At 40.4% G+C, this 14,265-nt stretch overlaps 2 protein-coding genes across 2 annotated transcripts; one reads left to right on the forward strand and one right to left on the reverse strand.

Moving 5' to 3' along the window:
* Window positions 1-213: 213 nt before the first annotated feature.
* On the reverse strand, window positions 214-3,545 carry LOC131791162 (S-adenosylmethionine synthase). The gene is made up of 7 exons (XM_059108482.2): window positions 3,430-3,545; window positions 3,235-3,312; window positions 2,227-2,349; window positions 1,726-2,123; window positions 1,148-1,330; window positions 713-930; window positions 214-533 (listed from the first exon to the last, which is right to left on the reverse strand). The coding sequence occupies exons 1-7, from the start codon at window positions 3,500-3,502 to the stop codon at window positions 434-436; spliced, it is 1,173 nt and encodes a 390-aa protein (XP_058964465.2). The 5' UTR covers window positions 3,503-3,545; the 3' UTR covers window positions 214-433.
* A 1,698-nt stretch (window positions 3,546-5,243) lies between these two features.
* Window positions 5,244-7,093, forward strand: LOC131771740 (52 kDa repressor of the inhibitor of the protein kinase-like). The gene is made up of 3 exons (XM_066173524.1): window positions 5,244-5,373; window positions 5,508-6,454; window positions 6,558-7,093. The coding sequence occupies exons 1-2, from the start codon at window positions 5,244-5,246 to the stop codon at window positions 6,167-6,169; spliced, it is 792 nt and encodes a 263-aa protein (XP_066029621.1). The 3' UTR covers window positions 6,170-6,454; window positions 6,558-7,093.
* The last annotated feature ends 7,172 nt before the right edge of the window (window positions 7,094-14,265 follow it).

A 14,265-nucleotide genomic window follows, 5' to 3' on the forward strand; every position in this document is an offset into this window, starting at 1 on the left:
ATTTGGTAATAGTCTTCCCATAACCATACCAACTCGTCACCCTTCACCGAAATTCAGGTGATAGATCCGTGATTACCGTCACGAATATGGGACAAGGTTCTTACTAAAATTGATGTATGTGAAGAAATGGAGAGAGGAATATTTGTGAACTGTAAACACATAAATGAAAACTGTTCAAAATTTATCACCTATTAATGCACCATGAGATGACTCTTTTCGATATCTGTAAAGATATTTTTATTTCATTCATTGAGTCGACCATGGACAGTTACTTTCCGTTTGACATGGTTTCAGTCTCGAGCCTTTTATTTTTGTCATTCGTTATCATTAAAATTCGGTAGTTATTATAGTACTAGGCTGAATCAATCTTAATTGCTTCAAAGGGACCACTCTTATCGAGCACTTTCTGCTCTGCCTTGGTAAACTCGGTCATCTAGTAAGCCAGCTCCTTAGGTACTTCCCAGGAAAAACCTGGCTTGAAATGACCGTAGACGCATGCCTCCTGGTAGATGGGTCTCTTTAAGTCAAGGTCCCTGTAGAACAACAAACAGATATATAATTCATAAAATGCCAGTAGTAGAAAAGTGACAATATCTATAAAGCTTGAAGAGCTGGTAAGACATTGAGATGATAGTAAGTATATACGAAAAAAAGCTTGTCAGGTGGCTAAAAAAAACCTTTCCACCGCCATATAAAAATGTTCAGTTCACACCTGACTATCACGCCAGGACGAAGATCAAAGTTTCTCTTGATAATTTCCAAGAGCTCGTCTTCAGACATCGTGCCTGTTCCGTAAGAGAACACAGTGATTGAAAGAGGTTCGGCAATACCGATGGCATACGAGACTTGGATCAAGACTCGGCGGCACAGCCTGGCTGCCACAAGAGACTTAGCAATCCACCTGGCGGCATAACAACCAGATCGGTCCACCTAACAGATAAAACAAAAATGGATTAATTTGCTGCTCCCATTCGGATAAATGGCTCTGTATTTTCGGTCAAATCCAAACCTTTACATAAACATGTTTTGATGGTTATGAGAAAAGTATTTTAGTATTTTCAAGAGTCTTAAAGGTAAAATAAAGCTAATTTTGGAGGCAGAGACTCAGTGAACTGTTTCAGAAGGAAAGGATATCAAGGAAACAAACCTTAGAGAAGTCCTTCCCAGAGAAAGCACCTCCCCCATGAGCCCCCCATCCACCATAGGTGTCGACAATGATCTTCCTTCCTGTCAAACCTGCGTCACCTTGGGGGCCTCCGATCACAAATGTACCAGAAGGTTGCAGATGGTAAATTGTTTTGCCATCAAGATATTTGGCAGGGACGACTTCCTGGAAAAATCGATTTGGTAAAAAGGGGAAAATGGGCTTTAAAAAGTGCAACAACACAATATATGTATGGCCAAATGCTACTGGTTGCTGATAGGTTTATATTAGTCGTGTTTTTCTGAAATAGAAAAACTATAACAGTTCCCTCAAACATAACTATTTCCCCAGTCTGTTCAAATGTATTTTTTCTATTGTGCTTTGCTACAGACGGAAAGAAAGTTATTTTAGAGCGAAAATGCTTCGCTTTGGACTGGCTTGGATTTTTTGAAAGGTTTGGGTCCGTCGCAGTTCATTAGCAATAAACCGATTTAAAAATCTAGCTTAAAAGGTGATTAGAAATGCACAATTGATTTGTAAAATTTAGTAAAGTATACTTGGAAGTAGGAAAATCATAGTACGTCAATAATTTTCTCCTTCAGTTGCTTCCTCATTTCTTCTAATTTGATGTCAGGGTGGTGCTGGGCAGAAATAACGATAGTATGGACTCGAAGAGGTGTGATTACACCATCACCCATTTTTCCATCATACTCGATGGTAACTTGTGTTTTGGAATCAGGTCGGAGCCAGGGCATAGATCCATCTCGTCTCTTCTCAGCAAGCTTCTTGTTTAGATTGTGAGCTAAAACAGCAGTCAGGGGCATGAGTTCTTTTGTCTCATCAGTGGCATAGCCAAACATGAGACCCTGATCACCGGCGCCGATATCTTCTTCTTTTTTGTCTTTATGGACAGCGCCGGCAATGTCAGGGCTTTGCTGTTGGAGGGCAACCAGGACACTGCAGGTCTTGTAGTCGAATCCTGAAAGAGTCGATTGTTGTTGAAACTCAAGGAGTTGCTCATGCATAATATTTGATCTCCAATAAAGAGAGTCTAGTGATCAGCTTAGGGAATAATTTTTAACCTTTTTCCGAGGAATCATATCCAATCTTCCTGATTGTGTCACGGACCACTTTCTGATAATCCACAACAGCCTTCGATGTGATTTCACCGCAAATAAGAACCATGCCTGTTTTAGTCGCAGTTTCTGTTCATAAGCAAACATTTCAAATCAATACCTGTCTATCACACGCACGTCAACCATCAATAACTATTATAACATAGGTAGTAAATTTGTCTAATCAAATTCAATTGCGTGAGCGTGCTTCATATTCCAAATGTGCACGTGCAAAATTTTCCTCAAGAAGCTAGAGTTGCTAGAGAACCAACTGTTAAACAAAGATTGCATTGTGAACACATGATGTGAAGAATCTTTGAGCCTATTGTAGGCCCGAAGGCTTCTATTTCCACCGGCCAAACAGGTTTGACTGGAAATGATCTTGCCAGCACCTGATTGGGTGCTGACTGACTGACTGATGTTGTTTCCTTCAGCTTCCAAATTCATCTTCACCCTTTTAAATCTTATTAGTGTAGAACATCGGTGAATATCACTTAGCCATCGAAAATAGGTTGATCCTCGAGGCACTCTCCTGTCTAGGTTCACAGTTGGTTATTGAGCTAACGTAAACCAACGCGACATAATCAAAATCGAAATCTTTAGGTCCATTTGCCATTGAGAAATATTGAAACGCGAATCATTTTGGATCAAATCCAAACAGGAGATATGTTTTTTTTCTGTCACGTAACTAAATTCCCGGAATTATTTGTATTATGTCCAGACCTATTCAGCGAAAGTGAAAAAAAGTGCTTTCGGAAAAACTTTGTGGTGCTAGGGGGTGAAACCAAAAGAAAGAGATTCCAATTTTGATGTCCTAAGAACTTTCAATTTGACTTTCTAAGATAGATCGGTCCATTGCAACCTCAGGACTGAATCAGCCATTACTAAGTGGCGCCCTTTTAACTCGTGCTTAGATGTGCAAATTTTCTTTTCACTAAGACGCTGATCATGCAACAATTTATTTCTTTAACTTACCACATGCGACTTTGGCATTTGGATCTTGTGTGAGATGAGCATCGAGAATAGCATCTGAGACCTGATCGCATAGTTTATCTATAGAGACAAAGTACACTTTCGTTTTAGCTTGAAAACGTCAACTTCCGCCAGCGTTCAGCTGTGGAAAATTTGCGCTTAAAAAGTTAAACGATGAATTGAAACGGTACAACTTACCAGGATGTCCTTCGCCAACAGACTCAGAGGTAAAGAGGAAAGTAGTATTTCCCTTTGTCTTTTGGTTTGACATGGTTGCAAAGCTTTATGAAGGAGGCCCTAGAGTGTAATGAAAGGTGTGACTAGAAGCTAGTTTTCCGGGGCTTCATATATCTTGTAGGCGTTCCATTAGCATGCACTGCTGACGTGTACACCGCAATTGGCTTTATGATTGGTTGAGATGTGACAGCGTTTCAACTACTTAAAAGGTTTTGGGATCAACACTTCACGTGATACTACAGTTCCAGGAAATATTTCGCAATATATTCAAAGTTTTTCAGGATGATTTGACTGCTTAATAATTTATTATCTTATTTAACAACATCATAAAATATTTACAATTTAGGCGCAAAGATTTGGGGGCGTGGCGAGATGATGGAAGTGTGTGATAAGCCAAGTAATTTTACAAGTATGAGTATTGCTGAGTTACTAGGTTAGCGCAAATTATATTTTTAATTTTTTTATAGAAGGATCTTCCTTTAGCGATGAATAATTAACGTGATGTAATAGTTCTAGGAAAAATATCCCAACAGGTTCAAATGTTCGAAGAAGCAGCCTTCCAAACGCGTAGACTATTAAGAGCCATTTTCCAAGAAAATCGAAAATCGCAAGACACTCGTAAAAAAATTGAATTTTTTTTCTTTTGCCAAAACATCCCTTTTAGTAACCTTATTCAAGAAAAAATAGTTTTGGGTTCACGCGTTTCAATATACAGGAGAAATTACAAATAGTTTGAAAAACAACAGAATCCGACCGCAACTTCGAGAAAACGGTGAACGCATGAGAAACAATCCCTAACATCGAAACTTCAGCCGAGTATTATTTCGTTCTTAATCTTTAAAATCCTAAAAGAAAATTTGAAGAAAGAAGTTTTTAACATTTACAATCGACAAGTTTAAAAAGGTCGTATTTGTGAAATGTTAGAAAATGAAAGCGAACTTTAACCGTTGTAAAGGCCCTCTGGTATATGCCACTTCCTAGTAAAACCCTTATAGAATAAAGCCTTGGCTATTGAAGTAAATTACAGGAACGTTTTAGCTCTGGAAATTAAATACAGCCCTGACACTGGAGTAAGCAATTTGAGAATTTAAGTTAATAAACTTTATGCAAATTAGACGGCCCGCTGAATGAATTCATACTAAACAGGGGTGGATCCAGGGTAGTTTACCTGATTTCCGGAACTCACTCAAATTTTTTCCGACCTAGTTAAATGTTGATAAAAGTACTTTTGGAAAACACTCTAATTTCCCTTTGGAAACTACTGATACTTTTGTGGAAATCACTAAACGTCTTCCAGAAATAAACCATCTTCCTGTTTTACAGTTATTTATTAAAGAAAATACGTTTAGAATGACTAATTTCGTTATAATTGCGGTCATGAGGCGTTCGGGAGCGCTCCGGATCACGCGCTGGCCTTTCGAGCTTCGATTACACCTCGGAAACCGTCGGAAGCCGTCGGAAAATGTTCGTGGAGCCAATCTTTACGCAACCGGTGGGTGTAAGTCCTTGTTATTTGGTGACAATAACAGGCGGAACACAGTCAAAACCCCTCACGATTGGCTAGCAAAGATTTCGTCATCGGAACTCACTCAAAACACTCTTCTGATTGGCTAGTTGTGTTTGGAAACTACCTTGGAAACTACTGACAAAGTATAAAAAGGGCAGTTCCTTCCCCAGCGGGTCTCTTTCGTTGCTCCTACAATACAAGTACTTTTGAACTTGCTCGGGGGTTAACGACGGAATTTACTGTTAAACGTTTAAAAAATACTAGTGTTATGACTCGCGGAGATCCTGTTTGTCGGAGGGAGGATTGTTCTCCCTTCGACATTGGCCTAGTTTTCGACGAGATCCACAACTACTCGCCGCATCAGAAGCTGGAGTTCGTCGAAAACGTGTGGAAACCAGGTGAGCTTTTTGATTTCCCCGTGTCAATGGAAAATGGAAAATCTCGTAAGTTTGTCTCGGGCTGGCTGAAAAGATTTCCATGGCTAGCTTACTCCAAATATTTCGATGGAGCATTTTGTTTAGCTAATGTGTTTGTTTTGGAGTTCAGTGTGGGCGAAACGCTAATAAGTTAGACAAATTAAGGATAGCCCAGAGACAAATGCATAGAAATAATGCTCCTGCTGCAACTCCTGAGGGATATTTCAAGATCAATCTCACTAGAGTTTTTCTTGACCATGTACTCCAGCAGCTCAACACCAGATTCCAGGATGATGTATTTGTTTGCTATAAAGGTATTTCGATTATTCCCTCTGTTTTACTAGCTACTGACCCTGCCTGGAAGGCCAATGTTTTGGAATTTTGTAACCATTACAGACAGGACATACCAAATTATGCAGGATTACAGGCAGAGCTTTTGTTATGGGAGAGATTGTGGAAGGGGAGGGATAACAGAGGAGATATTATTCCTGACAGTTTGGAGGCTACACTGAAGGATATTGACAAAGATGCATATGTCAACATCTATTCCATGCTGAAAGTCCTGATCACAATTCCAATTTCATCTGCATCTTGTGAGAGATCCATATCATCCCTTCGGAATCTTAAGAACTATTTGAGAAATACAATGACCCAGGACAGACTGAATGGATTGGCACTGATGCATGCCCACAGAGACATGGATTTTGACCTTGAACGTATAATAGATTTATTTGCTGAGTTACATCCTAGGAGAATGAGAATGGCAAACATTTTGTAATAATTTTTTGCACCAGCTGTTTCTAGAGTACTTGTGAGTTATGTTCTGTCTGGGTTGTGGCCTTTAAGTCTCATAATCCTTAAACTGATGGAGAACAGTACAGAAGCTCAAACTGGTGCCTGTATAACTTTTTTCAACTCATTTCAAGGTTATTTTCTATTTTGTTTTACTTGTGATGATTTTCCATTGACATTGACATTGGGTTTTCATGTTAAGCTTAAATGGTTAACAAACATTTTCACTGAACTCAACCAGCTTCACAGCAATTCCCAAGGATGAAGAAAGGCTAGTATTATTTCAAATTATCATTTTACTTCAATTTGTATATCATTTTATGATTCTTATAATTTATATTTTTCTAATAATTGTTTTATTTTTTTAATTCCAGCTCCCAACACAGGCTAACCATCCATAAAGCCCTTCTCTCTCTCTCTCAAATTCTTTTCTGTGTTGTGCTCCTATAAATGAAATGAATAAAAGCCAGCTCAGGAAATGTTGTTTTTAGTGTTGCTAAACATTTGGATTTATTGAGCCTGGCTTTCATTCATTTCATTCATTATAGGAGCACAACACAGAAGAAATTTGAGAGAGAGAAGGGCTTTATGGATGGTAAGCCTGTGGTCCCAAGGATGAAAAAGGCAAGTAGATTTTTATTATCAATCTTTAAACTATATCATCAATTGTGCTTGTTTTTCTTTTGTTATCAAAAACACTAACACTTGGTTCGTTTTTTTTTCTCCACATCTTGATTTTCCTGACTGGGAGGTGATGTTTTCCAGTGTGAAAAGTCTTGGTGATGACTTGGCCTTCCTGAAAACACTATATACACTGGTTTGCACAGTAGCTAAAGGTGGAATATTTGTAGATCAGAGTGTTTCCTGTAGTACTTTCAAGAAAAATAAATGTTTTTTGCCTTTTTGATTACATGCTTTTTTAGTCTTTTGGGGGCAATTAAATTTTCTAAAAATGCATGAAATGGCCTTTAGAGAGCTCCAAATTTCAAATTTTCTCGGGGGGGGGGCATGCCCCCGAACCCCCCTAGCAGGAGTGGGTCCTCGGGTGGAAACTACCCACTCAAAATCCTGGATCCACCCCTGCTAAATGCAAAGTTTAGTGTAAAAGGACTACTTACTGTTGCTTGTAATATGTTTTTACAGTGAAAATGTTATTTCTAGCTTTCAGCTGTGTTGGTAAGAGCCGTAAATAACTTTTTATGTGACGACTGAAAAACGTTTGTTTAGCTACTTTGCTACCAGCGAAATCATTGAGATCGCAACTTCGAACTGAAGCTGTCATCGCTTGACGAAACTCCGTTACCACAATTTTAAAATAGTTTTCTTCAGGGGGAAAAAGCAGAATTAAAATGCATTCGAGACCGTTGACTTCGATTTTAAATTCGTTTAGTTAAGATTTCAAGCCACCACAAGGTCTTATGACCTCTACTGACCCGGAAATCCGTTACATGCCAAAGTCACGTTAGCAAACTGTCACGAAATACTCAATAGCTTCTGTTTTCGGCCTTTGTTTTGATAAAAAAAAATATATAAACTTTTTACAGAACAGACCTTCTTGCTTTATTTGATTTATATATTTGTATTGGTCTGGACACATGCATATGCTGACCGGCTGTGAAAGACATTCATCACAGTTTTTGATTCAGAGTGGTATAATATTTCCCAAAATATTTCAAACACAAATGTTTCCTTAATAAGTTCGTTATTCCCGAATTTCCCACCTTGCAATAATCCCTACAGCAAAAGAAGAAAAAAAAAAGCATTAAAGTCAACTTTATAGCTTGCTTTAGTTTTGTTTTGGATTATTTTTTATGATTTTTCCTCCGAAACCAGGAAACCCTAGCCAGGTAACTATAGAAATTCTCAGTTTCATTTAGAGCTTGTCCACAACACAACTTCAAACTTGCGTGTGCTTATCGCATCCTTAACACCTTCCAGACCTCTTCAAAATTGTTGAAAAGCTAATAATAATCTTTGAGTTAACTATGACCAATTCACGCCGCGAGCGCGAGAAAAGGAGAACCACTCCGCAGGGCTGAATACGCGATGTGGAGTGTTATAAAATTCCACATTCTCGCGCGTAACGCTTTCCCTAGAGCCCTCTAGAAGTATTGTTTAGCGAAGATAAACAAAGTTATCTTTGGTTAACTCAAAGAACTTGCAGAAATACCTCCAGCCTGCATAAAAGGCGCTTTATGAGCCAAGCGAGGCGAAAGTGGCATTTTGCACGAAGCGCAAGAAGCGACGAGGGGAGGAGAAAAATAAAGCTTTATTTTTCTCCATCCCTCGTCTCGCGCTTCGCCTCGCTTGGCTCATAAAGCGGCTGTTATGCAGGCTAAAATACCTCTTCACATTTATAAGATAAGGTGTCATTGATTTGTCAGAGCGGGAAGAGACATTTATAACGTGCAAATAGTCACAAGCTGAAAGGTAACTGACTGATTTGTAACAAGGACTCACCCTGACAAACAAGAAATGATCTCACTTTCCGAAAAGGAACGCTCTTTTAAACATAAACAAACTTCAAAAATAAGTGAAGGAAGCAAAAAAATCAACAAAATAGATTTTTTCTTGACTTAGTTATTCCGGCGAGAACAAATGGAAGCAAGCCTCTGAGGAGAAGTGAGGACACCGTTTAGGCAAAACTCTACAATTTGTGTACTTTACTAGCCTGTTCACAGACTCTCTTCATTTTTAGATATCGTCGAGTGCACGTATAAAAAAAAAGCGCGTTCCGCCCTCTCTCACGAGCAATCGCTTATCTTGTGCGCGCACCAAATTCCCAAAACAGAAAAACGTCGGTGAGCAGGGTAGTACTTTCTGTTTCTACATATTTTTCCCACGGAGCTGGCAAGTGCAATTAATGACGGCTTTTTTCAGCAGGTCAACGTAGAGCGCTTTGCGGCGAACAGGCTTGGGAGGTACTTCTAATTCTAGTTGCTGACAAATGTTTTGAAGCATTCCAAGTTTAATTCTCTCCAGAGATCCTCCCTTGGCCATGGCACAGAGATCGTACTGATCGTAAGTGATGGGGTGCTGTAGCGTGATGGATAGGATTGTTTCTCTTGTCATGGTAAAGTTTTCCTCTTCTACTACAGCTTGGATTTCAGCATCGTCGGATGTTTGCCGTCGGACCTTTGCTGCAAGACGTGAGAAATATGAAGTGCACTGCTGCGGGGTAAGAAACTCGGATACTTTGAACAAACGAACACCATCAGGTCCTTGTGCACGTCTCATTTCACGTGATACGATATCACCGTCCAGTTTTCTGCCGCTGGTTTGACCAATTGTAAACTTTGCATTTAGATAATCCCTCTGGTTTTGGTTAAAGCGATATGCTTTTTTGCTCGGCTTTAGCGCCCATCCTTCTTTTACCTCTACTTCGCCGGATGTAGCCTCTCTTGTATCCCTAAAAGACGCAAACGAAATAACTTGACTGGTTGTGCCCTCCTCCAACCTGGACTTGTAGTCTAGTTTGGCAAGGTCTAACAAAGACCGTTTCTCTAAAGACTTGGTGCATTTCTCTAAAGATAGGTGTTTTTCGAGAGAAGACAGCCTTTGGAAGACCTTAACACACCCATCCTGAGGGCAGGTAAACACGGATGACGATTCATTTGTATTATCAGTGGGATCATGAACCTGCTCCACTTCCGTCTCTTGCTTCTTCCTTGACTGAGTTGGTTTTGGGCTAAGGGGTCTAAAGTCTCCAGAAGAAAACTCAGATGAAAGCCAACCAATGCCATGCTCAGAAGTAGATAACACATAAAGAAACAAGATTTACATAAAAAGCACTGTTCACCTACTTCAATACTTCACTCTGCACAGCCTGTGAAGAGTGCCCCTTTGGTCCACTTTGCTGCGCGAACAGATAAAACGTTTGCTTTTTACATCTTATGACCGGACATGTTCTTCAGAACCGCCATATTCTGCAATGTTCGTTTTAAAAATTTTGTAGAACAAATCAAGGACTATAAATTTATAAAGGGTCTAAGGGGCTTAAGTCTTTTACAAAGCAAAACCCCACGGGGTGGCAGACACCCACTCCTCCTGCGTACCAGGATGGGAAATGGATGCCTTTCATGCGTCTGAAGGCTATAACAAACGATAAACGTACACCTTTTTACTCAAACTATAAAAAAATATATATTTGCGCGATGAAATAATTCTAAAAAAGGAAAAATTGTGAATTTTCATTAGACTAACCTTCTGATGTTGTTTCCAATGGGATCTCTTTTCCCTTTCCCATACTATAAGCGCGCCAAGCTACGAGAATTTCGTCTTTAAACTCGAAATTGTTTAATTTGTTGATACCAATAATCTTTCTGTTGTCATCTACTACTGCTTCCTCTTCAACACTTTGCATGACAGCAACTCGAACTCCTTCTATCCCCCCATGCGAAAGAAGAGCACTCTTCAGTTGTTCGGCATTGGTCACGTCATTTCCTTCGTTTATGAAAGTCCTGACGTGATTCTTGCAGGTTGCAGCGAGCCTGTCTGCGGCACCTTTTCCACCCTGTGGGTCAGAAAAGTCAATGCGCTTGATTTCGATGCCGGTGGAGGAGGATATCACTGGGCATGAGAGTACGGTGGACGACGAATGATAACATCCTGCGTTATCTTGGCGAAAGAACGCCTTGTTAATCTCACTGTGCTCCAGCTTGATGGTATTCAGGACATCCTGCATGATTTTAACCACTGCGGCACTGCCTTGATTGCACGACTGGACTATGTGCAAAAAGCCCTGCCACTGGAATACACCGCTCACACGACGGTAGACGACAGAAACGTGCCAGGAGATACCTCGCTTACCAAACCAGTCGGTTTGGGACTCTCTGTATTTCTGTGGCAGGAACTTCATGGCCCAGTAGTTAATTATCAAGACAGTGTTGTCGTCAAGTTTCTCCAGTGCATCTATTCTCGCTTGGTCTTGGTTAGCTGATCTAAGGATGTGGCATTTCCAGGACATTATGGCCAGCTGGGCTGTCTGGAATATAAATAGCACTTCGTCTTTCGCGTCCTGAGTCGGAAAGGTCGTCTCGCCAAGGACCCGTTCAATCTTTGCCAGAGTTTCCTGAAGACTTTGACAACGGTCACAAAGATCAGTGTGTTGGTGACTGCATTGCTGCTGGTAATCTGCATCACTACTGTCGCTAAGAGCAAACAACACACAATGGTCTGCTACGTTAGAGGGGCTTGTGACATGAACCTGTTGATAAAACAAAACTGAGATTACTGTTTGTCTGTGCTTATACTTCAATATAATAGTTAATCAAATGATTTTTTAATCTAACATATATTATTAACGAAAGGGGGCGAATAACTTTTAACCTTAACCATAGAAAAAAAAACTATCCTCGTGCGCGCATTGTTAATCTCGAGAATTTATGTAAGCTAGTTACACGTGCACCATTTAGTGAAGAAAAAGAGTACAAAATATATATTTGTTTTACGGAATGATTTTGTTGACGAGGTAAAATAAGTACTTACTTTTAGTTTTATTCAAGCTGTCTTTCTGGAGTCAGAATTCACATTACCTTATAGTCCCCCTTCAAATACTGCTTGCTTGTCATAAGAGCTTGCACAACTGTAGTCTCCCACTCCTTGCCGGAACCTAATCCCCCTATTTGGCGTACGAGGGCCACGAGATCATCAAATGCGCGAGCACCTTCAGCTGCAAAATAATCTAAGCCCTGCAGTGATTTTCTTACAGAGGCACTGCACTCAAAGAGTACCCGTCTCATAGAAGTTTTGCTGAATGGTTGGAAGTTGATCTCCAAATAGTACTGAGTGTACCGTTGTATCACTCGCTCGGGTATCATCATACAGATTACGTTAGGTACTTGAATAACCTCACCAGACGAAAGCTTGAGATGTTTTTGCCCAAATGGAAGGTCCTGAACAAGATGCGGGCTCGTGATGAAACCAAGAAAGTGGTCAAGCTGCCTCAAGTCTACTCGTATTCGTGTGGTAGGCTGTTGTGGAACTTGAGCGCCTCGGCCAAACTGTGATCGATGAAGATTAGCCATGGAGTATCGGTATCTTGTCAACCCCGGGATATAACGGGAAGTGTCGTTGAAAGTTCCAACCCCTGCCATAATCGAAAGCACTTGTCTACGGGTATCCCAGCTGGTTGCATTCTGGTACACTTCTGCTAGGGCCTCTAAATACAAATGCTCTGAATGTGACAACTCACTTACACCTAGGGCCTTGTTCATAGCCGTAGAAGAGGCTAAACGTTGCCAGAGTTCACCAGCATTATCAGGGGTGACGCTCTTTAGCACAGTTGCTACTATTTCTGTGGCTCTCCTTGTTTGACGTTGTCTTGTTCGCTCAGAGGAATCACTTCAAGAAAGCCATGGCTTTCCAAGCGGTTCAAGTTTGCATGCTGCCAGGAACTCACTCAGCTTTTCGCGCGGCTCATGTAAGATCACAGGTGTGGGCTCGTCACTCTGAGTGGAAGCTGTGCTTATTGTGTCTGGTGACAGAAAGGTGTCAACAGCGATTGTTAGACGTCCAAGGCTTTCTGCGAACTCTTCAACAGATTGACCGGTATCACTTTGTCCTGGAGATGAGTTTGAGCTGTTCTGTAACATACAAAAAAGACGTTTAGACATCAATGTTACTTCAATATTTTTGTTTATTTTGTCTCTAGGCATTAGTTTTTTATTATAGTTCGAAACTTAAGTTATACATCATTTTAAAAAAAGAAAATATGAATTTACATGCATACCGCTATCATTATAAATACTCCCGCTCCAGCCAGACCGAAAGGAATTTAAAGAAACGAACAGTGACCTATTCGTCTTAAAATCATTTTCAGAGTCATTTTCAAAGTTTACAGTTATTCACAGTTACCCAGCCCTTTCGGAATTTTGGCATTTGTTATGTTGGAATAACAGTCTGTATCCAAGGTTACCGTTTACTTACTTACATTTGCCTCTGAAGTCTCTAGTTCTACGCATGGAGTAACTTCAATCATTGGTGCGGGTGTCACTTTCTGTTTTGGTTTGTCTCCGCGAAATGTTGCTTGTACATTCTGCAAAGAGCTGTAGCAAAAATAAATGTTAACCTTGTTAAAAGGCCATCGCCGATTTCTTTACTATTCTTCAAAGCCATTTTCTTCTTTGGGGGGAGGGGAACAGGAGAATAAAGGGTATTGTAACGCTTGTGCATATGTTGCTTTACGCCCTCGCTCGTTTAAAATTAAAGCGTATACTTAAGCTACAAATGTGTTACGATAAACTTACGCGATCCAACTTGAATACGTATTCCTTCAGTGTTTAAAATAAATGCAGATAGAACGCTGTCCAAATGCCGATCGCCTTTGACCGAGGCTGTTTTGTGAGCAGCTATTTCTAGTGGAATGCTACGCTTCACTTTTGAGGATCTCCAGCGCATACCAAATTCCGCTCTGTGGCGAGGGCATATTGTCAATGACAAGTGGGACTCTTCCACTGCAAATACCCCTAAACAAAGGTAAAGGGAAAATTACCCATTGCATACATCACGAGCGAGTTGAGAGGCTCGTGTGCTAGGAGATCTCGAGGTCCCCTTTTTCATAAAAAAGTCTTTAAAGTCTGTGTAGCAGTGACAGGTGTGTGTGCGTGGGTGGCGGAGCGGGGGGGGAGGGGAGTGGTGAATAAAGATCTTTTTTGCTATCGTAAGCGTTAATATTTGGTTTGCAAAATATTAACGCCGCGGATAAAAGCCTGCGATTTTTAAAGAGATGAACTCGTTTGCTTATTGTTCTTGCAAGAAGGATACAAAAGAGCGGTAGGCAAGTACTGGGGACAATAATTTTGTCAAATGGAAGGGGACATTTCGGTTCGACCGACCGAAATAACCTGACCGGTCAAATTGGACCAGCTTCAAAGGCGTTCCCAAATATTCTGGTAGGACCGAACCGAAATGGTCCATTCCATTTGATTTCTAACCGAAACTTGCGGAATTTTGGGCTGAATGGAAAGCACCCGAAGATTTTCTTAGAATAACATGACCATCGTGAGGTCTGTGATAAAGAGATGATTGAAATGTACACCACTATTAGCCACTACGTAAGACGGTAAGACAGTACATAAGATT

The sequence above is a fragment of the Pocillopora verrucosa genome, chromosome 10 (genome assembly GCF_036669915.1).
Source record: "Pocillopora verrucosa isolate sample1 chromosome 10, ASM3666991v2, whole genome shotgun sequence".
NCBI lineage: Eukaryota > Metazoa > Cnidaria > Anthozoa > Scleractinia > Pocilloporidae > Pocillopora > Pocillopora verrucosa.

What these genes read in the sequence shown, in the direction of transcription:
- LOC131791162 (XM_059108482.2), bottom strand. Translation starts at nt 3,502, where the DNA reads ATGTCAAACCAAAAGACAAAGGGAAATACTACTTTCCTCTTTACCTCT. An exon ending in CTGGGAAGGACTTCTCTAAG is followed by an intron (nt 931 to 1,147) that starts GTTTGTTTCCTT and finishes TTTATCTGTTAG; the next exon opens with GTGGACCGATCTGGTTGTTA. An exon ending in CGTCCTGGCGTGATAGTCAG is followed by an intron (nt 534 to 712) that starts GTGTGAACTGAA and finishes GTTGTTCTACAG; the next exon opens with GGACCTTGACTTAAAGAGAC.
- LOC131771740 (XM_066173524.1), top strand. Translation starts at nt 5,244, where the DNA reads ATGACTCGCGGAGATCCTGTTTGTCGGAGGGAGGATTGTTCTCCCTTC. An exon ending in CGAAAACGTGTGGAAACCAG is followed by an intron (nt 5,374 to 5,507) that starts GTGAGCTTTTTG and finishes GCTAATGTGTTT; the next exon opens with GTTTTGGAGTTCAGTGTGGG.